This window comes from Podarcis muralis, chromosome 5 (assembly GCF_964188315.1).
Source record: "Podarcis muralis chromosome 5, rPodMur119.hap1.1, whole genome shotgun sequence".
Taxonomy (NCBI): Eukaryota; Metazoa; Chordata; class Lepidosauria; order Squamata; family Lacertidae; genus Podarcis; species Podarcis muralis.
Window position 1 is genome coordinate 968,203 of NC_135659.1, and position 22,810 is coordinate 991,012.

A 22,810-nucleotide genomic window follows, 5' to 3' on the forward strand; every position below is an offset into this window, starting at 1 on the left:
CTGATCTTAACTGAAGAAGCTAACTGGGAGGCTTGCTCTTAAGATTCCATTCATCTTAAAGATGGAATAACATATCATGGGTGCATGCAAAGGGGGGTGCAGAATAGGAGAGAAGCTAAGGTGTGGATATGGGGGTGATCTGTGCAAGTATTGTTGGCATCCGACTTGTCTCAAGAAACAATGAAGTGCATCTCTGGGGGTGAAGTCAAACCACTGTGTTAGCAGCATTGAAGTGAGCTCCCTTTGACACAAACCTGGACTGTGTATGGAGGTTCTGTGCTGTCCAGACAAGACCCCACCCCTTGGCCTTGCTGATATGGTCCAAAGGAAAGCAGAGCAATACATTTGGCACCAGTTCAGCTGCAGGTGTTATCAGATGTGTACCATTTTCATCTAACCATTTTAGGGACTCCACTCCGGATTTGTGTAGGGTTTACTTCTGAGTCTTTACTTCTCCTGAAGATATCCCACAAGGCAGCGGAGATTTTGGATCAATTTCCTTCTAGATGGGCTACCTTCCCAGGTGGACAAGCCCCATCTGCCCCATACATACCTCAACAACACCTGCAGAAACTGCCTTCTTGATCACTGGACCCCCTCTTGCTCTCATCCACTCAATCTGCTGGAGCCTGCCTTTCCATGCAGGAGAAGTCCCTAACTCGCCAAGGGTTTGAGACCCATTGGCTCCCCTCACCTGGTTTAGCTGGCCAGATAAATCCATTGGGGGGGGTGACGTGGCTGCTATCGCATACTGACAGCTTCTAGGAGCCAAAGGTGAGAGCTGAGTGCATGATGGGGACCGGAAAATCTGTGTGAGTAAGAGGCATCAAAATAGGGGTGAAGATTAAAGCAGGGGCATATAAGGGTCCACAGAGTAGAAGGGTATGGTGGCTTCATAATCAGAAGGAGAAAAGGATGCGGGAGGAGGAAGGTGCACGTTACCATGGGGTAGTTTTGTGTGCAAGGGGGTGTTTGGGCTATCAGGAAGGCAGGTTCATCCACAGGTCAGAAGGAAAACTAGAAGTGCAATCAGCTTTTTAATTCAAAAAAGTCAAGGTGAATACATTGCTGAGACTTGTCTGGCGCCTCCTTCCCTTTCTAGTCCTCTTCCTCTGGACTCCTCCTAAGCAGCCATAAACTACAAGGAGGAGCCCCTCTGGGCTTCCTCTTCTGTGTCATCCGGGGAGGGGGGGGGGACATTATTGGGTGGTTAATGCGCACAACTCTTCCTCATCCAGCCAGGCCCTGACATCGGGGTGCACAAAAGGAAGGGGAGGAGGTGGCATGGGCATAAATGTTAAAAAGGGTGTAAAGCAGGTATGCAGAACAGAAGAGAAGTGTCTTCAGAAGTGGGGTTAGGAAGATGAAAGTGAGCTTAGTAGTTGTAAAGTGTAATGGTTGAGTGTTGATGTGGTTGGAGGATGGGTGGCGGCTAACAGATTGAGGTTGAATCCGGACAAGACAGAAGTACTGTTTTTGGGGGACAGGAAATGGGCATGTGTTTAGGACTCCCTGATCCTGAATGGGATAACTGCCCCTGAAGGACCTGGCGCGCAGCCTGGGAGTCATTTTGGACTCGTAGCTGTCCATGGAGGTGCAGGTCAATCCTGTGTCCAGGGCAGCTGTCTACCATCTAGTACGCAGGCTGAGACCCTACCTGCCTGCGAACTGTCTTGCCACAGTGGTGCATGCTCTAGTTATCTCTCGCTTGGGTTACTGCAATGCGCTCTATGTGGGGCTACCTTTGAAGGTGACCCGGAAACTACAACTAATCCAGAATGCGGCAGCTAGACTGGTGACTGGGAGTGGCCGCCGGGACCACATAACACTGGTCTTGACAGACCTACATTGGCTCCCAGTACGTTTCCAAGCACAATTCAAAGTGTTGGTGCTGACTTTTAAAACCCTAAACGGCCTCTGTCCAGTATACCTACAGTAAAGGAGCGTCTCAAACCCCATCGTTCTGCCCGGACACTGGGATCCAGCTCCTGGGGCCTTGTGGCGGTTCCCTCACTACAAGTAGCGAAGTTACAGGGAACCAAGCAGAGGGCCTTCTCAGTAGTGGCGCCAGCCCTGTGAAACACCCTCCCACCAGATGTCAAAGGAAAAAAACAACTACCAGACTTTTAGAAAACATCTGAAGGCAGCCCTGTTTAGGGAAGTTTTTAATATCTGAAGGATTGTATTCTAATATTGTGTTGGAAGCCGCAAAGAGTGGCTGGGGAAACCCAGCCAGATGGGCGGGGTATAAATAATAAATTATTTATTTATTTATTTATTTATTTATTTATTATTATTATTATTATTATTATTATTATTATTATTATTATTATTAATTTGAGGATCCTGCTGGCCCACATTCTGGATTCACCCACAACAGGGAAACCAGAGAGAAATGTCATGATTAAATCTGATATATGCAATTCTAGTGTTTCACTTTTACCTGCAAGATAAAAAATAGATGGGCGGGGTATAAATAATAAATTATTGTTGTTATTATTATTATTGTTATTATGGGGAAGCCCATGGGGGTTAATGTGGGGGGAATGGCAAGGTGTTGGTGAGTGGAGTAAGGGGGTGCAGCCTCCCATAAACCTAAACCTAAAGACCAATTGTTCTAAGAGCTCATTGGTTCCCACAGTCAGTCCGCTCTGGAGGAAAATACAGTGGCACCTCAGGTTACATACGCTTCAGGTTACAGACTCTGCTAACCCAGAAATATTACCTTGGGTTCAGAACTTTATTTTAGGATGAGAACAGAAATCGCATGTCGTCGGCACAGCAGCAGCAGGAGGCCCCATTAGTTTCAGGTTAAGAACAGACCTTCGGAACGAATTAAGTTCTTAACCTGAGGTACCACTGTACCTGTGCCAACAACCAGCTTGCTATGTTGTTGTACATCTGAGTCTTCTGAAGAGGCAAAGCATGGACATAACCATGGACCCATTTGACCAGTTAGACTCCTGTACCTGTGATGCTGGATGGTCCGTGCATATTGTGGAGTTCCTGTCTGCTGGCACCAACCACATATCCAGCACGAGTGCTCTTATCTTTTTTCTTTTTAAAAAAACTTTTATTTTGCTTTAAACAGGTACAAATAAACAGGTGCATATAAATATAGACAACCAAAATTACAAAGGAAAATTCCTTAATAGTAATGAAAAAAACTTTAAAAACTACAAAAAATATCGAAGTACATGACGCAGAACATAAGCAACTATGGGAAAGATAAAAGAAAAGAAAAAAAAGAAGATGAGCCAAAGCAGGAAAGCTCATCTATTGTACACTTCTGTCAAGCTCACAACAGATCATTATTCTTATCAATTAACTCTATCTGCATTCCAAAGGAATCCCTCATCTTGGTATCAGGGAACATTTCTCTCTCTTATCGCCCTTCTTCCTAGGAGTAAGAGCTGTTCTGAGGGTTACTTTATGCCCTAGCCCTCCAGGGTCATGGTGCTTGACCATCAGCCATAGCCATTCTGATGGCCAGGTCTTGTAGAGGTCTGCAGTTTGCCAAGCATTGCCACCAACAGGGTCTCCTTCCTGTTGAGGAGGTGACCCTATGCTATCATCCTGGAGCTCATCCTGATTTCTAAAACACGGGTCCATCTACCCATGTGAATGCACAAGGCAGGGACCATTTCAGCTGCCACTGCTAATCTCATCATCCTTTTCCCTACACTACAGCTTTCTTTTTAATACCCACTTTAATGGAATATTCCTTTTCATTCAACCAGAGTAAAGAAGGGAGAGGCCACACAGCTTCTGCAGCACCCCATGACGGGTGCAAGAGGTGTTCCAGGACCTTATAAGAAACAAAAGGAGAAAAGAGGATTGGGGTCATTCCCAGGTCATACCAGTAAACCTAGCCAGGACCTCTCAGCCACTGTGAGACCAAGCCAGCCTAGGGAAGGCCAGCAGCCCCTCCTGACACCATTTGGGAAAGGAGTGGGGTACTAATGCTGGCAGTAAGAAGGCTTTTCCCTGGATATAAAATCTGCAGAGAGGATGGGAAAGGTTGTACTGATGCTTTCCATTCTCTTGCTAAATTAGAGATCTGCCTGAAGACTTCTAATTCATTGTGCTCAACGTCCTCTATGACACTCTGTTATGATAAAGGGAAATATTCATAAACCAGAAAAGAACTTGTAGCGTCTTTTGACACTCTCCTGTGGACTTGTAAGGGGCCAGTCTTTAACAAAGAAACCTTTTTTTAAAAAAAAGGGTGACATCAGCATGACGCCACAGAATCTCATCTATAATTTCTGGATTGAATAGTAATTTTGGGATGTTTGAGTTATCAAATGCTACTGTTGCAAATTACTGTGTTTATTTTGCAATCATGTAAATTTTATCAAATTTGCCCAACTGTATTTTTCCCCCATTTCATCTCTAATCCTGTATCAGGAAGTTTTTTATGTTTGATGTTTTATTATGTTTTATATATGCTGTAAGCCGCCCAGAGTAGCTGGGGAAACCCAGCCAGCTGGGTAGGGTATAAATAAATATTATTATTATTATTATTATTATTATTATTATTATTATTATTCCATTTGACCTCATTGTTTACATTCCCCCCCTCCACAAACATGTATACAGACACCTACCAATTGAATATAACACTTCACGGAACTGATGAAATAGCTTCTAGTCAGTTAGGTCAGTAAGGCAGAAAAACTTTTCCCAGAAGGAGCATCTGAGGAATAAATTCAAGCATGTGCATTGGTGGTTCAGTGGTAGAATTCTCGCCTGCCACGCGGGAGGCCCGGGTTCGATTCCCGGCCAATGCAACTTATTTTTTTTTACATTACAAATTCATACTATATTGTAACAAGTGTTTTCTTACAATCTAGAAAATCCGCAAGAACTGTGTTTCTTAAAATGAGGAAGAAAACTCACGTATAAGCCTGTATTTTCAATGTTCTAAGTAATGAATTTCAAACCGTCTTAGAAACACATAAACTCAATAGACAAAAGTATACATGTTTTATATGTACTGGCTGACAGAGGGGATTGAAATTGGAAAATTTGCACAAGAGAATAAAAAACACTGGAGATGCCGGGGATTGAACCCGGGACCTCACACATGCGAAGCGCGCGCTCTACCACTGAGCTACATCCCCCAGCTCCCAGTGTCTGCTCAGTGAAGTATATGCATTCTACACTTATCCTTCAGAAAAATGTTAACCCTTTAATAATGGTTGTGTACTTGTCTCAGCATGAAAGGACAAGCAAAAGAGCAGAGCCAAGCCACAACAACCACAATGCTACACAAAAGGATACAAAAGATCGCTCGCTGAAAGTTCCCTCAAGTGTCAAATTGCATTTTGCACAACTCCTCCTCTGACAAGCTGGCAGGCTAGTCTGAGAGGAGGATTATCTCATTGTGCTGAAGTGAAGCTAGAGACCTTGACCCCTGCCTATCTGGTCAGAAAAACACACAAAGGGAAAAGCTACCCAAGGTGCTTAGGGAGAGATTTACAATTGCTGTTTTCCATTACTATTTTATCAGTTGACATATTGAAGAATACCGAGTTTACCTTTCAAACCCATGTGAAAGCCATAAATGAGCAGCAGACCTTGGAAGCTCCCCAGTTCCTCACACCCGCCCGACTAATTGTCCTAACTGGGCTCTGCTTCCTCTTTGGGGGCGAGAGGCCCGCGGAGGGGATGCGCAAGCAACGTCCTCGCGCTGGCGGGGGGCCTTGGTCGCGGCGGGGCCGAGAGGGAGGCTGGCCTCGAGGGGCCCCTCTGGCAGCGCGCGCGCGCCCGCCCGCCCATCCCGCCCGGCTGACGTGGAGGCGCCTCAGCGGCTCCCGCCTTCCCGGCGACCCGTCCCAGCTCGAGGGCCTCCCTCGTGACGTCGCCACCCTCGAGCCAATCGCGGCGCGAGAAGTGGCTCCTCGTTGCCACGCCCCGCCCTTCAGGATTTGCCGGCGCTTCCCCCCCGAGTGGCAGGCCGCGATTGGTGGTCTTCCAGGCTTGTCCAATCCGAGAGAGGCACCTCAGGGCATGCTGGCAGTGTGCGTGCGCCTGTCAAAGGGGAAGGCCTCGCCCGCTGCGCGCGCACCTGCCCCGCCCCCTCTCGGCGGCTGCGCGTGAGGCGAGCTCGCCTGGCGGCTATAAGGGCCGCGCTGCTCCTGCCGAGTCCGCGGAGCGCCTGGTCCGAGGCCGCCTGGCGGGGAGAGAGCGAGATGGGCGCGGCCAAGGTGCTCGTGCTGGCGCTGCTGCTGGCCGTGGCGAGCCTCGCCTCGCCCGCCAGCGCCCAGGCGGAGCGCGAGGGCCCCGCGGACGGTGAGCGCGGAGCGGGGTCGCGGGGAAGGGCGGGCGGGCGGATGGAGGGGCTTGCGGGCCCCGCGGCGCCTTCAGAGCCCCTCTCGCCTGCCTCTTACAAGACTTGCGGAAGCGAGCAGCCGCTTTCACGGCCCCAATGTCTCCTTAGCGTTTGGTCCGTCCAGTGGTTGCCGCTTTCTCTGCCTCGGGCTGCAGGGCAGCTGCAGCAACAGGCCAGAGCTGCAACTTCTGGCGTCGGAGGAAGGGGCCTGCCCTCTAGGGAAGCTCATGCGTGGTAAATTGGTTAGTCTCTTAAGGTGCCACAAATACTCTGTCTGGGGTGGTGGTTCTTCCTGCAGGAAGATGTAGAAAAGAGTGCTGAACCCCTTTGTCTCATCTGGAAAGATGATTCTTGCCTCCTTATGTACGTAAATCTAGGCACAAGGAGCACCAAAAGGCAGTAAATGAAGTTTCTATTAATTGCCAGATCTGTTTCTGACTTGAGTGACCTTCGGGGAGGGAGGTCTTTAACACAGTGGCAGAGCACGTGCTTCAAATGCAAATGGTCCCAGGTTCCCTTCATGGCATCTCCTGGTAGGACTGGGAAGATGCCTTCCAGAAACCCTGGAAAGCTGCAGCTGCTATTTAGTATTGAAGACAAAGCAAAAACTATGGTCTGACATTGTGAGACAGCTTCCTGTGCACACAACTTTGTCTCTTTTTTTTTTTTTTTTTACTTGCATCTTCTTTTGCAGAAAATGGAACCAGAGTTGTGTTGTGTAGTGCTCCAAGGTACTGTGTTTTCACAGTAGATGTTCATACTGGATTGTGCCAGTTGTTTGCGTTGTTATACAAATGAGTTCTCTGGAGACACTTGTTTGCAATTTCAACCATACTGATTTAAACACATGTAATTAAATCTGCCTAAACCCTATTATCAGTTCAGCTTGCATGTGTAAATTGGGGTTAATGGCAACATTCAGGATAAAAGCTCTTCATTTATATACTGGGCATGAAACAATCATTTCTCCCTCACACAATTTGCTGTTATCCCAGCATTCTTTTTCATTTCATCTTGTTGGAAGAAGAGTTATTCCAAGGTCAGTGTTTTAGGGACCTTTAGAATTAAATATTCTAATTTTGGAAAAGGAACTTAACAGTTTTTAATGACTGGTGTTTTAATGTATTTTTAATCTTTTGTTGGAAGCCGCCCAGAGTGGCTGGGGAAACCCAGCCAGATGAGCAGGGTATAAATAATAAATGATTATTATCCAAGTACCTTTCAACATGGGTTCTGTTGTAAGAATCTTCTATAAATGATTGTAGATCAGGGCTGTGAAAGCTAGAAAATAAATGTCCTTCGTGGCTTACCTGCTTCTTTTCTCTCAGTTTATTAGCCACTGAGACCTTTCTATTCTAACACAAGCTGGATAGCAAGCTTGAATTTAGGTTTGTTGATGTTGGAGAAGCTGTACAGGTGGCATGATAATAGTAGTGAATGTTATGCCTATTTTTTTGTGACCAAATATTATAGCAGCATGTTTCTTGTTCAGAGAATGACTTATCTTTTCCACATTGATGTTTGTTGCTTGATGAACTGGGCTTGTTTGATTCCCAACGCACCACACTAACAGCATACTCCACCGTAAGGCCTGTTCATTAACAATTGTTACTTTTGTTTCTTTCTAAAGCTAGCTTACGAAGCCAAATGAAACCCACTATTCTTTGGGAGGTTGGTGGGATTAGGGTGGGCCTGTAATAGAAGCACAATAAATGGAAAAGAGAGGGACTCTCCTGATTCTGGGTAAAAGACACTGGGCTGAGAAGGCCCAAGAACCAATAGGCAGGGCAGCTGAATTGTCTGTTCTGGTTTCTTTTATTTATCTCTTTTGCTACCGCTCTACCCCGCCAAACACCTGATTGGCGCAGCAGCAAAAAAAGGTGCATCGTTTGCTGCCACGCTGCTGGGGGGGGTAGCGCTTAAAAAAAAGACATGTATTGATTTAACGTGGCTTGCAACGACAAACCAAGTGCAATGTGCTATGCATCAGCCTGCCTTTTGAACAACTTGGGAACTGTGGCTGATGCAGAATTCAGTGGCCAGGATTGCTTACTAGATTGCTGACTGGAGCACAATGATCTGAGTATAAATCTCGGTATGACTGCATTGGCTACAAACTAGGTTTGGGGCTCAGTTCAAAGTGGTGCTTTGGACTTATAAAGCCTTGCGCAGCTCAAGGATGCAGGTGGCGCTGTGGTCTAAACCACTAAGCCTCTTGGGCTTGCCAATCAGAAGGTTGGCAGTTCGAATCTGCACAATGGAGTGAGCTCCTGTTGCTCTGTCCCAGCTCCTGCCTACATAGCAGTTCAAAAGCATGCCAGTGCAAGTAGCAGGAAGGTAAACGACGTTTCCGTGCACTCTGGTTTCCGTCAGTGTTCCGTTGCATCAGAAGCGGTTTAGTCCTGCTGGCCACATGACCTGGAAAGCTGTCTGTGGACAAACGCCAGCTCCCTCGGCCTGCCGCACCCCATAGTCGCCTTTGACTGGACTTAGCCACCCAGGGGTCCTTTGCCTTTTTTACCTACGCAGCTCAGCACCCCAACATCTCAAGGGCTGCCTCTTCCCAAGTGAACCAACCCGAACCCTGTGCTCTTCATTTGAAGGCCTTCTCAGTGGTGGCTCCCCATTTGCCCAGGGAGGGGCAACTGACACCACCTCTGTTTTTAGACACCAGATTTTGGGTCATGAATTAAGAGGGTACTTGGGTATGTTTGTGGTCTCTTGCTGTGCTCATCTTTTTGGGGGTGGTTTAGATCTGTCATTTAATATATTTCTATGTTATGTGCATTTTAGGTTCTTATTTTATTCTTGTTCTTATAGCTGATTTAAATGTTATGGGGTTTTTTTACATTATGAAAAAAGTGACAACAATATTATATTTTTCCCTCCCCCTTAATTAGACTTTGTTGCCCCAGGGGAGACCAGTGTTGATGATGATGACGAGGACATTGATGATTATGATGAAGATGATAGTTCAGAAATCAAAGAGGAAAATGGTGTTGTCATATTGAATGATGCAAACTTTGATACTTTTGTTGAAGGAAAGGACACTGTGCTTCTGGAGTTCTATGCCCCTTGGTAAGTCTGGTTCCAGTGTTTCCATCCTCCTCCTTGAAGTTAATTCATATTTCATGTCTGCCATGCTGCAGTAGGATGTTTCTTCTTCCCGCTGTGAGTTCCCATAAAACAGGATGAAAGCTACTTAGTGCTCTTTGTATTTATTTTAAATCAGTGTGCTATATATTAAATACCCTTTTCTGTACTTAAGCACAATTGTTGATGGAGGGGATTTAAAGTGTTCAGAAGAAAAAAATATGGTTGGTGCTGTTGAAATGTGCATGCCGGAGTGGGAGTGCACAATCTCATGGTGCACTTGCATCCATTTGCAAAAAGTGTGTGTGTTATGTCTGCACTGATGATGGTGATGATAATGATAACAATAATAAATTATTTGCTGCCCATCTGACTGGGTTCCCCCAGCCACTCTGGGCAGCTCCCAACAAATTAAAACAATATCACATCAAACATCAAAAACTTCATTGAACATGGCTGCCCTTAGATGTCTTCCAAAAGTCATATAATTGTTTATTTCCTTGACATCTGATGGGAGGGTGTTCCACAGTGGGGGCTCAACTACCAAGAAGGCCCTCTGCCTGGTTCCCTGTAACCTCACTTCTTCCAGTGAGGGAACCAGCAGAAGATGCTTGGAGGAGGACCTCACTGTCTGGACTGGATGATGGGGGTGGAGACACTCCTTCAGGTATATTGGGCTGAGGCCATTTAGGGCTTTAAAAGACAGCACCAGCAGTGAATTGTGTGTGGAAACATCCCGGGAGCCAATATAGGTCCTTGAAGACCACTGTTCTATGATCCTAGCAGCTGCTCCCTTCCACTGAGCCCTCACAGGAACATCTGACAAGTAAGGAGCTTTCACATCTGTTGTCGGAAGTGGCACAGTCTTAGGAATTCTGCACCCTATGACTTTTCTGAACGTGTGGGTCAATTCTAAATCTTCTGTGCTCAGGCTTGACTTACTCGGTACTGCTTTTAAAAAAGTAATGGAGAGTTTCCATGATTACGCTGTGCTGTTTCCTGCAGCCACAGGGATGGCTTACAGCTCTGCGCTTGCACAGTGTAGTCCATAGTCATTTTGAAGAACACCTAAAATCTGCTAGTCAAACTGCTTTCTTAACACGACTGTGCAGCTGCATACATGGCTGTATGGAGCAGTGTGAGCAGACCAGAAGCACTTGGCTGGACACAGCTTCAGTAATGCCTGCAGCCAGCAAAGCCCCAGTGTTTAAGTGACCCTGGAATTTATTTCCTGGTGGGCTTTGGCTTTCTGGGCAGTGACTTTGTTTCTTTCCAGAATTTGAGCCAACCTGTTCAAGCTACCCAGACATGTGACATACCTGACTGCTGTGTTGTAAAATCAGCCCTATCGTTTCTCAAAAGTTGTGCTGTAGAAATTGAGTGCTGAAGTTAAACTCTTGCAGAATTAATTTGTTTTTCTTCAGGTGTGGGCATTGCAAGCAGTTTGCACCAGAATATGAAAAAATAGCCCAAGCATTGAAAGAAAATGACCCTCCCATCCCAGTTGCCAAAATAGATGCTACAGCAGCCTCCACGGTGTCAGGGCGTTTTGACGTGAGTGGCTACCCAACCATCAAAATTCTGAAGAAGGGGCAGCCTGTGGATTATGAGGGCTCAAGAACAGAAGCAGGTGAGCAGCAGCACACTTCTGATCCTGCAGGCTTTTCTTAGGCTGTTTAATACACCCTTTCATTCACTCAAAATCTGAGTGGTGTCTTCTAAAATACAGGAAGGCTTAAGGCAGGTAAGGATCCTTTTTCTGCCCGGGGTCCCCATGCCCGTGGTAGCAGAAGGGCCAGAGGGAAAGGTGAGCAGAACAAGGCCTATACCTTTTGTCTTTGTGCAGTAAACTAGCTTCTACACCCACACCTAGACACCCCTCTGTCCTGCATCCAGGCAAGGCAGCAGCATTTTCAGAGGTCAGGGACACCACCCAAGTTGTGAAGTAGAGCCAGTGAGGTCTGAGGGTCCTATCTGTGGTTCTAAGGGTATGTTACAAGCTTGCATTGATAGAGGATATACAATTGACTTCCCATAATACTCGTGTATACCGTAATTGACATCCATGTTTCTGGATATCATGCAAAGGAATTGGGTAATTCCCTCCACAGGGAGTTGTGCTAGCTGTCCCCACACCAGGGGCCTCTTCATCTCCACTTGGGGCAGAAGCTCCGGAAAAGGGATGCATGGGATACTTAACACAGCACTGTAATATGAAAATAATCCTAAGGCAGAGTATTTTGCATTAAAAGCTTTTGAAATGGCTTAAACACACTGCAGTATCACCAGAAAAATAAGCTGTGTTAACTGAAGGATTTTCTAGGAACCATGCCTCCTGCCCCCAGCTCCAAGCTAGGCGAGCTAGCAGCAAATCTGTAGGTGATTTTTGTAATCAGCAGTACTGTGGTAGCAAATTCCTTTTTCTGTGTAATTGTAGAACTGCAACATAGAATTTCAGAGCAAAGTCAGTTAAGAAGGGCTTGTTTTTGTGCATTTTAACTCCTGTGGGATGTGAAGTAGAATCAGAGCTGGAACGGACCATGAGGGTAATCTAGTCCAACCCCCTGCAGTGCAGGAATCTTTTGCCAAATGTGGGGCTCAAAGCCACAACCCTGAGATTAAGGGTCTTGAGCTTTTTAGATAGCTCAGCCGGAGAGCCTAGGACCAACCTGCCAGTTCTCCATCATTCTAAATGGGTGGCTGGAAGACTGATAGTGCCGTGCACAAAGATTAGGTTTCTATGTGATTAACATTTAGTATAATGGATTTTTTTAAAAAAAATTATCTGTGTGCTGACATGCTGTAACATGACTTAGAATTCAAGGTGAGTGTATGTAGATAAGAATAGGCCGGTGATAGAATTAGTCGGCAGGCAGTATTTTGCCCAGGTTCTTTCCGCATAAAGGGATAGTTGTTGTCAAGGCGAAGGCGACCTGGTTCCACATGCAAGGTCTTTGCAGTAGACAAGCTGCCCCTTCCACCTGTCATTGCTCATTTTTCTCTTCATATTCTTTTTGTAGAAATTTTGGCTAAAGTGAAAGAAGTTTCGCAGCCTGATTGGGTCCCACCACCTGAAGTCACATTAGTGTTGACCAGCGAAAACTTTGATTTAGTCGTGAACGAGGCTGACATAATCCTGGTTGAATTCTATGCTCCATGGTAAAGGGAAAGAGAGTTTTTTGCCTTTTAGCTTTCACAGTGTTTATATATTCCTTCATTTGATATAGGAACCGCAAGCAGACTTTGTGTCCCCTGCCCCTGCTACAAAATTATAGGGCATGTTCAGTTTGGCTTTATGGAGTCAATATTCCTGCTGCATTTAGAGCTTTGGAAAAATTTGGAGCTAGTGGGAGGGGACTGACTGTATCTCCGTAATCTCCAGTGCACACTTTTATCTGGTATGTGCAAAAACATTACACCATGGTTTATCTTTTCAAAGAGTTTGATTTGTTTAAAAGGCTGGGTAACAAAAATTATAGCTGTATGTATGGTGTATTCAGTTTTTGATGTAGGTTGCTTCTAGGTAGTACTTGGAGTAGACCTGTAATCTTATTAGTTTTGTGGCATGCCTTCAGATGAAATGAAAACGTGTAATGTCTTGAGATGAGGATTGGCAAGATCATTTTCTGTTTCTGCCTTCCTGTTTGCTGCATTTGAATACATTGGTACCTCGGTTTACAAACTTAATCTGTTCCTGAAGTCCGTTCTTAAACCGAATTCTTTCTTAAGCTGAGGCGCACTTTCCCTAATGAGGGCTCCCGCCACTGGTGCCCTTCCACTGTTTGGATTCCATTCTTAGACCAAGGTAAAGTTTGCAAACCGGGATACTGTTTCCAGTTTTGCGGAGTTCATAAACCGAATTGTTCTTAAACAGGACTGTTCTTAAACCGAGGTACCACTGTATTGACAAGTATTCAGTCTGTTGAACCTCTATGCAAATGTGCAATTTTCACTGCTTATGTAAGTTATTAAGCAGCCACTGGATAACCAAGGTCCTGTGTGTGTATGCCTGTTATCTGCAATTTGCATAGGAACTTGAGGATCCAGCTCAAAACATTGACAGTATTTTCAAACCAGCTGCATCTCTGGGGCACTTGCCTACAAAATGGATACAGATGTATGCTGTGATATTTTACCTTACCCAATCAAAGTATTGGCACTTCAGAAAAGACAGGAAGTTTAAGTACTAGGGGAAGGGGAACAGAGCTATCTTTTCAAGCAGTGAGAATAGATTTCTCTCCATTATCTTTGAGAGCTTTTGGCTACCAAGTTACCCATTCTTGTTCCCTATTGAGGTGTGGGCACTGCAAGCGGTTGGCTCCAGAATATGAGAAAGCAGCCAAGGAGTTGAGCAAGAGAACGCCTCCAATTCCCCTTGCTAAAGTTGATGCTACTGCTGAAACCGATCTTGCTAAGAGATTTGACATTTCTGGATATCCATTACTCAAGATCTTCCGCAAAGGCAAACCTTTTGATTACAATGGTCCAAGAGAAAAATACGGTATGGTTTGTAAAGCACCTTCTTTTTCTTCACAGTAAATACATGATGTTGGACCTGTTTGTGTTTCATAGACACTGAGCTAAGAATTACATTTTATATGTATGTAAGATGATGTTGAAACTGCCCTGGACTTAGGCAGCATTTCTTGTTTCCATTAATGCTATTTGTATAATTGGTCTGTGATTGGTAATTGTCTGCACCTTATTTTGAAATGTTATAGAAAGTTTTTGTTAATGTATAAGGGTTTATGCATGCAGAGAAAAAGGACAAAATGGTTAATTTCAGTGTTTTGTTTAATTTGGGTGTGTTTTGTCTTGCACCTGCAGCTAGTCAAGCAAGTGGGAATGACTCACCACAATCTATAGTATAAATACTTTTGTGTTTAAGGCAAGTTTGCTCTTGGCCAGAGCCTAGTCGGTCTGTGCTGGATCTACAATTGTATGTAACTGAAAATGCATTATGCTGTCAGTAAAGCAACTGACTCTTCCTAGATCTGCTTGGTGTTTCTCTGTTGCTTTGGCACACTCCATGGGCATTAGGATGGGACGTGCCCAACATTTTTCATGCCTAAGGCATAAATGTATCAATGGAGGGAGAGAGTGGAATCTTGTTTCTTCTGTGGATTTAAGCTTCCAGCCTGAGAGCTCATTCCACACCAACTGAGGAACTCCTGAAGATGTGACACAAAACCTCAATGTATTCTGAAGATTGCTAGGATTTTTGAGCTTCACTATTTTCTTACTGGCATTAGCAAAGCACCAGGGAACCATGATCAGACAAGCAGTAACTATAGCACAAGGATATCATTTTGAACCAGGATAAACTCCGTACTGTATGATGACAGCACTTTTAAAATTGTTTTGAATCTTGGCACTGCTTGTTGTGTTTGGTCATATATAAACTTTATTTATTTTTTAATATGTATTACTGCTTTCAGTTTGAAAACTTGCAACATGGTTCATCTGATGTTTTATTTGCTACTGTAATTTAACACTAATAAGGCAATAGTTAGCAGCTACATAATAGAATAAAATTACTAGCAATAATAAAACTATCAACAGGGTGTTTTTTATTTAAAAAAAGCCCTGGGGAAAACAAGTCTTTGGAACATGTTAATTTTTAGTGGTCACCTAGTGCCTCTTTCAGAGAATAGAGCACTTGCAAAACATAACCAGTTTTCACTTTAAAAAATAAAATGCTTTTTGTCAAGCAATAACACAAGTTTGTGTTTTTCTTTTTGTTAACCAGGCATTGTTGATTACATGATAGAACAGGCTGGCCCTCCATCCAAACAGATACAGGCTGTCAAACAGGTACAAGAATTTGTGAAAGATGGAGACGATGTCATTATTATTGGGGTTTTCAAAGGAGACCAGGACCCAGCCTACCAACTGTATCAAGATGCTGGTAAGCCCTTCCTCTCTTGTCCATAGTATGTCAACATTTGCTCAATTCCTACACTTAGAAAGTGCTTTGTACACATTTCTGATAGTGGAAATTAGGAGACAAACTTGCATCTTAGAAATATTAGTCTATTTTCTTGTAGCTACAGTGGCTTGTCAGTTCTCAAGATGTTGCCCACATCCATTTTCTGGCTTTTCCCCTTGATGTTTTCTGGGGTGACTGCCTCAAGAATGGAGGCAAAAAAAATTGAAATTTATAGGGAACATGAAACATAGGTATAAAAACACAAACACATGAACACATGAAAATGAAATTTAAGCAAGTGGAAGCAGCATCTGTGTCTCTTGATGTAATTGAGCATGTGCAGAGCAACAGAAAAGAGCTAAAGCAGGAAAGAATGGTTTTATTATCTGGGACTTGAAGACTTCAGTCCTGTTCTAGTCATCCCAGCTCAGAAAGGGCATTCTCCAACCAGAGTACTAGAAAGAACTACTAAATTGTTTAGGTGTTTAGCACTCTTTCCCTATAAAGAGAGGCAAATGCAATTGAGACTGTTTGAGAGGGGGATGACTATGGGGAATACATGAAAGGTTCTTAAAATTATGAATAATATGGAGAAATTAACAAGTGTAACTTTCTTGGTCATCCACTGAAATAGATTTGTAGTAGCTTCAGGACAGAAAATATTAGGTTCTACTGTACACATTGGTTTGGTTTGTACACATTGGTTTGGTTTGTAATGTTACAAGAACAAACCCAGCAACACTCCATCCTTCATGCAAGACAGAAGGAGATTTGAAAACTCCCACACCCAGTTTTGAATTAGTTGCAGTTCACCATCCCTTGGAAGAGCAAGGGAGCCCATGAGCCTCATATTTTCCCCAACTAGGTCTCATGATGGCAAATACTGATGTCCAAACCATGCCAGTGTGTAATTAATTTTCAGAATGCAAAACCACAAGAATGGGGGTGAGGCCACTAGTAAACAGGCCTTTTTTAAAAAAAGGATTAGACACGTTCATGGAAGAGGTCTGACAACAGTCATTAGCCTTCATAGCTACATGGAAGCATTTGATCAAGAGAGAGTGTGCCTCTTAATTCTCATTGCTGGGGACAAGAGATGAGCATTGCCTTCATGCCCTTTTGTGAGCTTCCAGATCCATGTGGAGGTTGGTAGTGGTTCATTATTGGATTTGTGTGTACTGTTTGAAGCTTTGTCATGTAAATTGTTCCAAAACTAAAGGATAGTAATGCTATGCAAAATAATTCAGATCGTTCTGCATTCATTTGAGTTTTCAAGCTCAACATAAAATGCATAAAACAAATACAGAAGGAAAAAAGGAAAAACAACAACCGGATGTATATCCATTCAGTCTCTGTAAGAAATCATATCATTACATAAGATCTCTAATAGCAACAGAACTTTAGACCAGAGTTGTCTGGGCAGTAAATCCTTCCAAGAGGAGATCTGGGAACTCAGCAGTACCATAGACCCAGATGGTCTGTTTACAAACCCTCACTCCAGGTGTCAATACTTTTGCATTTCTGACCCAGCAATTTCCTTTCTCCTCTTTGGTATTCCTCCAAACCTATATAATAATATTATTATTTTTCAGCTAATAACCTAAGAGAAGAATTCAAGTTCCATCATACCTTCAGCAATGATATTTCAACCTTTTTGAAAGTGGACCCAGGAAAACTGGTGGTGATGCAACCTGAAAAATTTCACTCAAAATATGAACCTAAAATGCATGTTTTAGACATTAAAGTGAGTACTTCTATCAAGACTATACTGGGTACAAGCAAGTTATTTTTCTTTCATTCATTCTATTTCTTGGTGCTCCAGCTTGCATCTTAAATCTAATGCTCAAGACCCAATATAGCTAGAGCTGTGGCTACTGAAATGAACATATGAGAATTCTGAGTGTGCCCAGTTGAAGCAAACCCCAGCAAGTGCCAAAGTGATAGATGTGCAAAATCTGAACAGTCACTTGCAGGAGAGACTAAGCTAAGAGAAAATGGAAACAGGCTCTTAGGGAGACTTCAGAAATGAAAAATCTTGGTGGAGAGTAGAGCACAAAAATCTAGCTTGGCGGGGGCGTGTATAGTGGTGGCAGGGGTGGAGAGAAAGAAATCTACCCAGCCAACATGGCATGGAATAAGCTGTTTCACTTAGCAGACACTTGGAAGTAAGCTACACATCGCCAGAGCCTGTCACCCAACCTGTCTTGTAATCATGGTAGCCAGGCTTTCTGTGAGATAGCAGGAAATCCTGAATTCTGTAGCTAATCCTATTTTCTGAGTCTGAAAACTGAAATACTTTCAACACACCTGTTGTTTCTTCTGGGTGGTGGTGGTGGTTTTTTAAGAAAATGTTTTTTAAGAAGAGGCCTTCTGTAATGTAAACTCCTCCAATGGTCACATCCCACTGATTTTTGTTTCTGTAAACAGGATTCCACTGATGCCACTGAAGTGAAAGACCACGTGGTGAAGCATGCCTTGCCTCTTGTGGGTCATCGCAAATCTGCCAATGATGCTAAGAGATACACCAAGAAGCCTCTGGTAGTTGTTTATTATACAGTGGACTTCAGCTTTGATTATCGTGTTGGTAGGTATTACTTTTAGTTAGTGTTGTACCCAATGTCATACTTGGAGTAGCCCCAATGAAGTCATACAAACATAGAAATGTAGAGTTGGAAGGGACCCCGAGGGTCTTCCAGTCCAACTGCCTGCGATGCAGTAATCTCAGCTAAAGCATCCATGTGAGAGAGCCATCCAATATCCGCTTAAAAGCCTCCAAGGAAGGAGAGGCCGCAACCTCCCAAGGGAGACCGTTCCACTGTAACAGCTCTTACTGTCAAAGTTAACTGGAGGAGAGCTCAGTCAGTAGAGCATGAGATTCTTAATTTTAGGTTTGTGGGTTCAAGCTCCATGTTGGGCAAAGGATCTCTGCATTGCAAGGAGGTTGGACTAGATGACCCTCATGGTCCATTCCAATTCTATTATTCTGAATCCATTGGTTTGAGTCCTACTCTCTAGAGCAGGAGAAAACAAGCTTGCTCCATCTTCCATGTGACACCCCTTGAAATATTTTTAAATGGCTATCATATTTCCTCTTAATCTCTTCTCCAGGCTAAACATACTCAACTCACTTAACTGTTCCTCATACGGCTTGGCTTCCAGACCCTTGATTATCTTGGTTGCCCTTCTCTGCACACGTTCCAGCTTGTCAATATCCTTCTTAAATTGTGGCATCCAGAATTGGACAGAGTATTCCAGTTGTGGTCTGACCAAGGCAGAATAGAGTGGTAATATTACTTCCCTTAATCTGGACACTCGGCTTCTGTGGATGCAGCCTAGAAGAGCATTAGCTTTTTTGCTGCAGCATCACACTGTGGACTCATGTGACGCTTGTAGTCCACCAAGACCCCAAGGTCCTTTTCACATGTGCTACTGGCAAGCCAGGTGTCCCCCATCTTATATTGGTGCAGCTGGTTATTCCTGCCTAAGTGCAGAACCTTACATTTGTCCCTATTGAACTTCATTTTGTTAATTTGGGCCCAGTTTTCTGATCAAACAGTTCAGACAAGCAACCAGTCTTAATTCAAAAGAGACACGCTCACCCGCTTTCAGTCTCCTCCACCAATCTCTCACAAACGCCCCTATTTCCAAGTCCTGGTCATGAGCTCCTAGAATCGGCAACCAGGTAAGTATAACTGGGTTGAATATAACCTGCTCCAGAATAAACCAGATGTCTCTAACTTCATTGTGTGTTTGTTGTCTTCAGCTACTCAGTACTGGCGAAACAAAGTCTTGGAAGTGGCTAAGGACTTCCCAGAATATACTTTTGCAATTGCGGATGAAGAAGACTATTCTTCTGAGATAAAGGATCTGGGACTTGTTGACAGTGGAGAGGATGTCAATGCTGCTATCTTTGATGAAGGTGGTAAAAAGTATGCCATGGAACCAGAAGAGTTTGATTCTGATGTGCTGAGGGAATTTGTTGTCTCATTCAAAAAAGGTAAACTGTAGTTGGATTGTGGACAATCCATGCTTCCTGAAGGCAGCCCTGTTTAGGGAAGTTTTTAATGTTTAAAGTTTTATTCTGTTTAATATTCTGTTGGGAGCCACCCAGAGTGGCTGGGGAAACCCAGCCAGATGGCCGGGCTATAAATATTATTAATTATTATTTACAGTATTATGCTTCCTTAAATTTGTGTGTAGGTTCACTAGCCCCCTGTGTAATTGATGAGCTTAGTTCTCTCTCACACTTTCCCAGAAGCTGGATAAACCTAGATGTAGCACCATTTAAAGAGAATACTGAGCCTTTTCCCCTTCAAATGCCAGCAAAAATAGTTTGAAATATCTAGTCCTACCCTCTGCATACTTGATATTACTATTTTATCATAGGGAAATTGTCTTAAGATAAACCACCCAAAATGTCACAAATAGTGAGCCAGCTTTTCAGCTCTTCACCAGGTTATTATTATTATTATTTATTAAATTGGTTAGTGGCTTTAGCTTGCGCAGGGCAACGCAAGGGAACAAAAAACCCCACATAGATACAGTAAAACCAGAGGTTGGGGGGGATACATTACAGTGGTACCTCGCAAGACGAATGCCTCGCAAGACAAAAAACTCGCTAGACGAAAGGGTTTTTTGTTTCTTGAGCTGCTTTGCAAGACGATTTTCCCTATGGGCTTTCTTCGCAAGACGGAAACGTCTTGCAAGTTTGTTTCCTTTTTCTTAACACCGTTAATACAGTTGCGACTTGACTTCGAGGAGCAACTCATAGAACGCGGTGTGGTAGCCTTTTTTGAGGTTTTTAAAGACTTTGGTGATTTTTGAAGCTTTTCCAAAACTTTCCCGACACCGTGCTTCGCAAGACGAAAAAAATCGCAAGGCGACAAAACTCGCGGAATGAATTAATTTCGTCTTGCGAGGCACCACTGTAAAATCATCCCACACACCTCTAAAAGGCGACAGACTGCTTAATTAGCCAAAGGCCTGGTTATAGAGGAAAGTATTTACCTTGCCTCTAAAGAGATGTAACAAAGGTGCCAGGCAAGCCTCCCTGGCGGGCAGCCACTTCAAAAAAGCCCATTCTCATGTTGCCACCCTCTGGACCTCCCTTGGAGGGAAGGGAGCACACAAAGGGCCTAAGATGATGACCGCAGAGAGGGTCCGTTCATATGCAGAGAGGTATTTTGGTTCTGAGCCGTTTAAGGCTTTATAGGTAAAAACCCAGCACTTTAAATTGGGCCCTGAAACTGATTTGCAGTCAGGCCCATCTTTCCTCAGTGAGCAACCTGGCTGCTGAATTCTGTATCTTAAATTGCAAAAAAGGAAATATTTTAGTTTTGTTCTTCCCTATGGGCCAATATGCCGTATGTCCCAAATGCTGTGAAAGGCAATTTTCATCAAACTGTACTTTGTGATCTAAACTTTTCACAAGTGATCATTCAAGGAGCTATTTACTGAAAAATTGGAGCTGTGGATTGGGGTGGGGGCGGGTTGGCGGTAACTCATCTATGTTAGTAGTGTTGTTGCCAACTTCTGTGAAATAACTGCAAGGGACATGGTCTTTATGACAGTATTCCTGTTTCCTTTCCTAGGTAAACTGAAACCCATTGTGAAGTCCCAACCAGTACCAAAAAATAACAAGGGTCCTGTGAAGATTGTAGTTGGCAAAACGTTTGAATCTATAGTGATGGATCCAAAGACTGATGTTCTCATAGAGTTCTATGCTCCCTGGTGTGGACACTGTAAGAAGCTTGAGCCTATTTATACTGAGCTGGGTAAAAAATACAAAACTCAGAAAAACCTGGTCATTGCCAAAATGGATGCTACTGCCAATGATGTCACCAATGAAAATTACAAAGTAGAAGGATTCCCCACGATCTATTTTGCTCCTAGCAATAAGAAAAAAGATCCTATTAAATTTGGAAGTGGAGAAAGAGATCTGGAAAGCTTGAGCAAATTTGTAGAAGAATATGCCACCAAACTAAGTAGGACAAAAGAAGAACTTTAGGTGGAACAACAATCATTGGTGAAGAGTTAATGCAAACTTACTGAAATATTGATTGGGGAAAACAACTTAGCACCTGGAGCAAAGAGAATTTGGGGGTGGCAAAACAATGCTGTATGAGATTTTTGTATTACAAAAGAAATCTGAACACTGAACTTTTTGATGTAAATGGTTTTTATTAGTTTCAACAGTTTTGATCTAAGAAAAATACATTATTTTTTGTTACTAACTTGAGCTCCCCACCCCCTGAAAGCAAAGCTATCATACTTTTTCCAGACCCTTGTAATAAAATCACTTCTAGAGCTGTTGTCCCTTCAATATTGCCTCTTTCTCCTTCTTCCCCCTCAACAAAAGAAGCACACACACCAGGCCTGGGACTCAGTGCTGCTGCTGTGGCCGCCCCAGAGCACCAACTGGGTGCTGAAGTTGGGAGCTTGAATCTCACCGCCAGCTGCTGCGTAATCCTGGTCATGTGGTTGCTCTTGCCTTTCCCCGCAAGACATCCTGCTTTTCCTGTGTGCTCAAATTATGCAATGCCCAAAATAATAAAAGGAAACCTCCAAAGGAACAAAAGGTTCCAAAGTTTGGCAGAGGAGCGGCCACAGTGAGTGCGAAGCAGGTGGGGAGGGAGGCTGCCATGAGCGTCACCAGAATTTATGTTGCGGGTACAGGACATCCTTTCGTCATCCTCTATCTGGCTTAATCTAGCAGATTTGGAATGAAATGCCTCAACAACAGTTTTAAATTGCTTTTGACCTCAGCAAGCAGTTCAATTCCAAATTTTCTGATTATTTCTACCTTTAAGTATTTTTATTTATTTACGTGTTTTAGGGGATCAGCTGTCCCCTGCCTACACCCATGGATGCTGCTGCTACAAGCCCCCCGGAATAGCATGCTGCAAGGTTGCTGGTACTCTGTGAAAGGCAGCCCCACGGCTCACGGGCCACAGGCAGGAGGGCTGGCCCAGTTGGCCTCGCAGGGAGGATGGAGACTGAGCAAGTGCCTTCACTGTTGGCTTTCATGCATGGCCAAATGTTGCAGAGGGCCACAGAAAACGCCTCAAGGGCCATGTGATCGCCCACCCTGACCTAAGGCCACAGGGGATGCTGCTGCTGGAGAGTGCCAGGGGGGTGTTATGCCAGGCAGTCTGTCCTGCACTTCCGAGAATCATAGAGAGAGTCATAGAGTTGGAATAGACCACAAGGGCCATCGAGTCCAACCCCCTGCCAAGCAGGAAACACCATCAGAGCACTCCTGACATATGGTTGTCAAGCCTCTGCTTAAAGACCTCCAAAGACGGAGACTCCACCACACTCCTTGGCAGCAAATTCCACTGTCGAACAGCTCTTACTGTCAGGAAGTTCTTCCTAATGTTTAGGTGGAATTTTCTTTCTTGTAGTTTGGATCCATTGCTCCGTGTCCGTTTCTCTGGAGCAGCAGAAAACAA

At 44.1% G+C, this 22,810-nt stretch overlaps 1 protein-coding gene and 2 non-coding genes across 5 annotated transcripts; 2 read left to right on the forward strand and 1 right to left on the reverse strand.

The window, feature by feature from the left end:
* The first annotated feature begins 4,722 nt into the window (after window positions 1-4,722).
* Window positions 4,723-4,793, forward strand: TRNAG-GCC (transfer RNA glycine (anticodon GCC)). The gene has a single exon. It is a non-coding gene; the product is annotated as a tRNA-Gly (tRNA).
* Window positions 4,794-5,054: 261 nt separating this feature from the next.
* Window positions 5,055-5,126, reverse strand: TRNAA-CGC (transfer RNA alanine (anticodon CGC)). Its single transcript has one exon. It is a non-coding gene; the product is annotated as a tRNA-Ala (tRNA).
* A 1,005-nt stretch (window positions 5,127-6,131) lies between these two features.
* On the forward strand, window positions 6,132-21,681 carry PDIA4 (protein disulfide isomerase family A member 4). 3 transcript variants are annotated; one of them, XM_028732143.2, is made up of 11 exons: window positions 6,178-6,297; window positions 7,032-7,068; window positions 9,238-9,415; window positions 10,855-11,060; window positions 12,451-12,589; window positions 13,726-13,931; window positions 15,180-15,338; window positions 16,952-17,103; window positions 17,787-17,943; window positions 19,123-19,356; window positions 20,951-21,681. In XM_028732143.2, the coding sequence occupies exons 2-11, from the start codon at window positions 7,035-7,037 to the stop codon at window positions 21,364-21,366; spliced, it is 1,881 nt and encodes a 626-aa protein (XP_028587976.2). In that variant the 5' UTR covers window positions 6,178-6,297; window positions 7,032-7,034; the 3' UTR covers window positions 21,367-21,681. The 3 variants fall into 3 exon arrangements, with proteins under 3 accessions (XP_028587975.2, XP_028587976.2, XP_028587977.2); XM_028732142.2 differs by lacking the exon at window positions 7,032-7,068 and having other exon boundaries at window positions 6,132-6,297; XM_028732144.2 differs by lacking the exons at window positions 6,178-6,297; window positions 7,032-7,068 and adding an exon at window positions 6,305-6,571.
* The last annotated feature ends 1,129 nt before the right edge of the window (window positions 21,682-22,810 follow it).

What these genes read in the sequence shown, in the direction of transcription:
- PDIA4 (XM_028732142.2), top strand. Translation starts at nt 6,198, where the DNA reads ATGGGCGCGGCCAAGGTGCTCGTGCTGGCGCTGCTGCTGGCCGTGGCG. An exon ending in TGGTCCAAGAGAAAAATACG is followed by an intron (nt 13,932 to 15,179) that starts GTATGGTTTGTA and finishes TTTGTTAACCAG; the next exon opens with GCATTGTTGATTACATGATA. An exon ending in CCAACTGTATCAAGATGCTG is followed by an intron (nt 15,339 to 16,951) that starts GTAAGCCCTTCC and finishes ATTATTTTTCAG; the next exon opens with CTAATAACCTAAGAGAAGAA.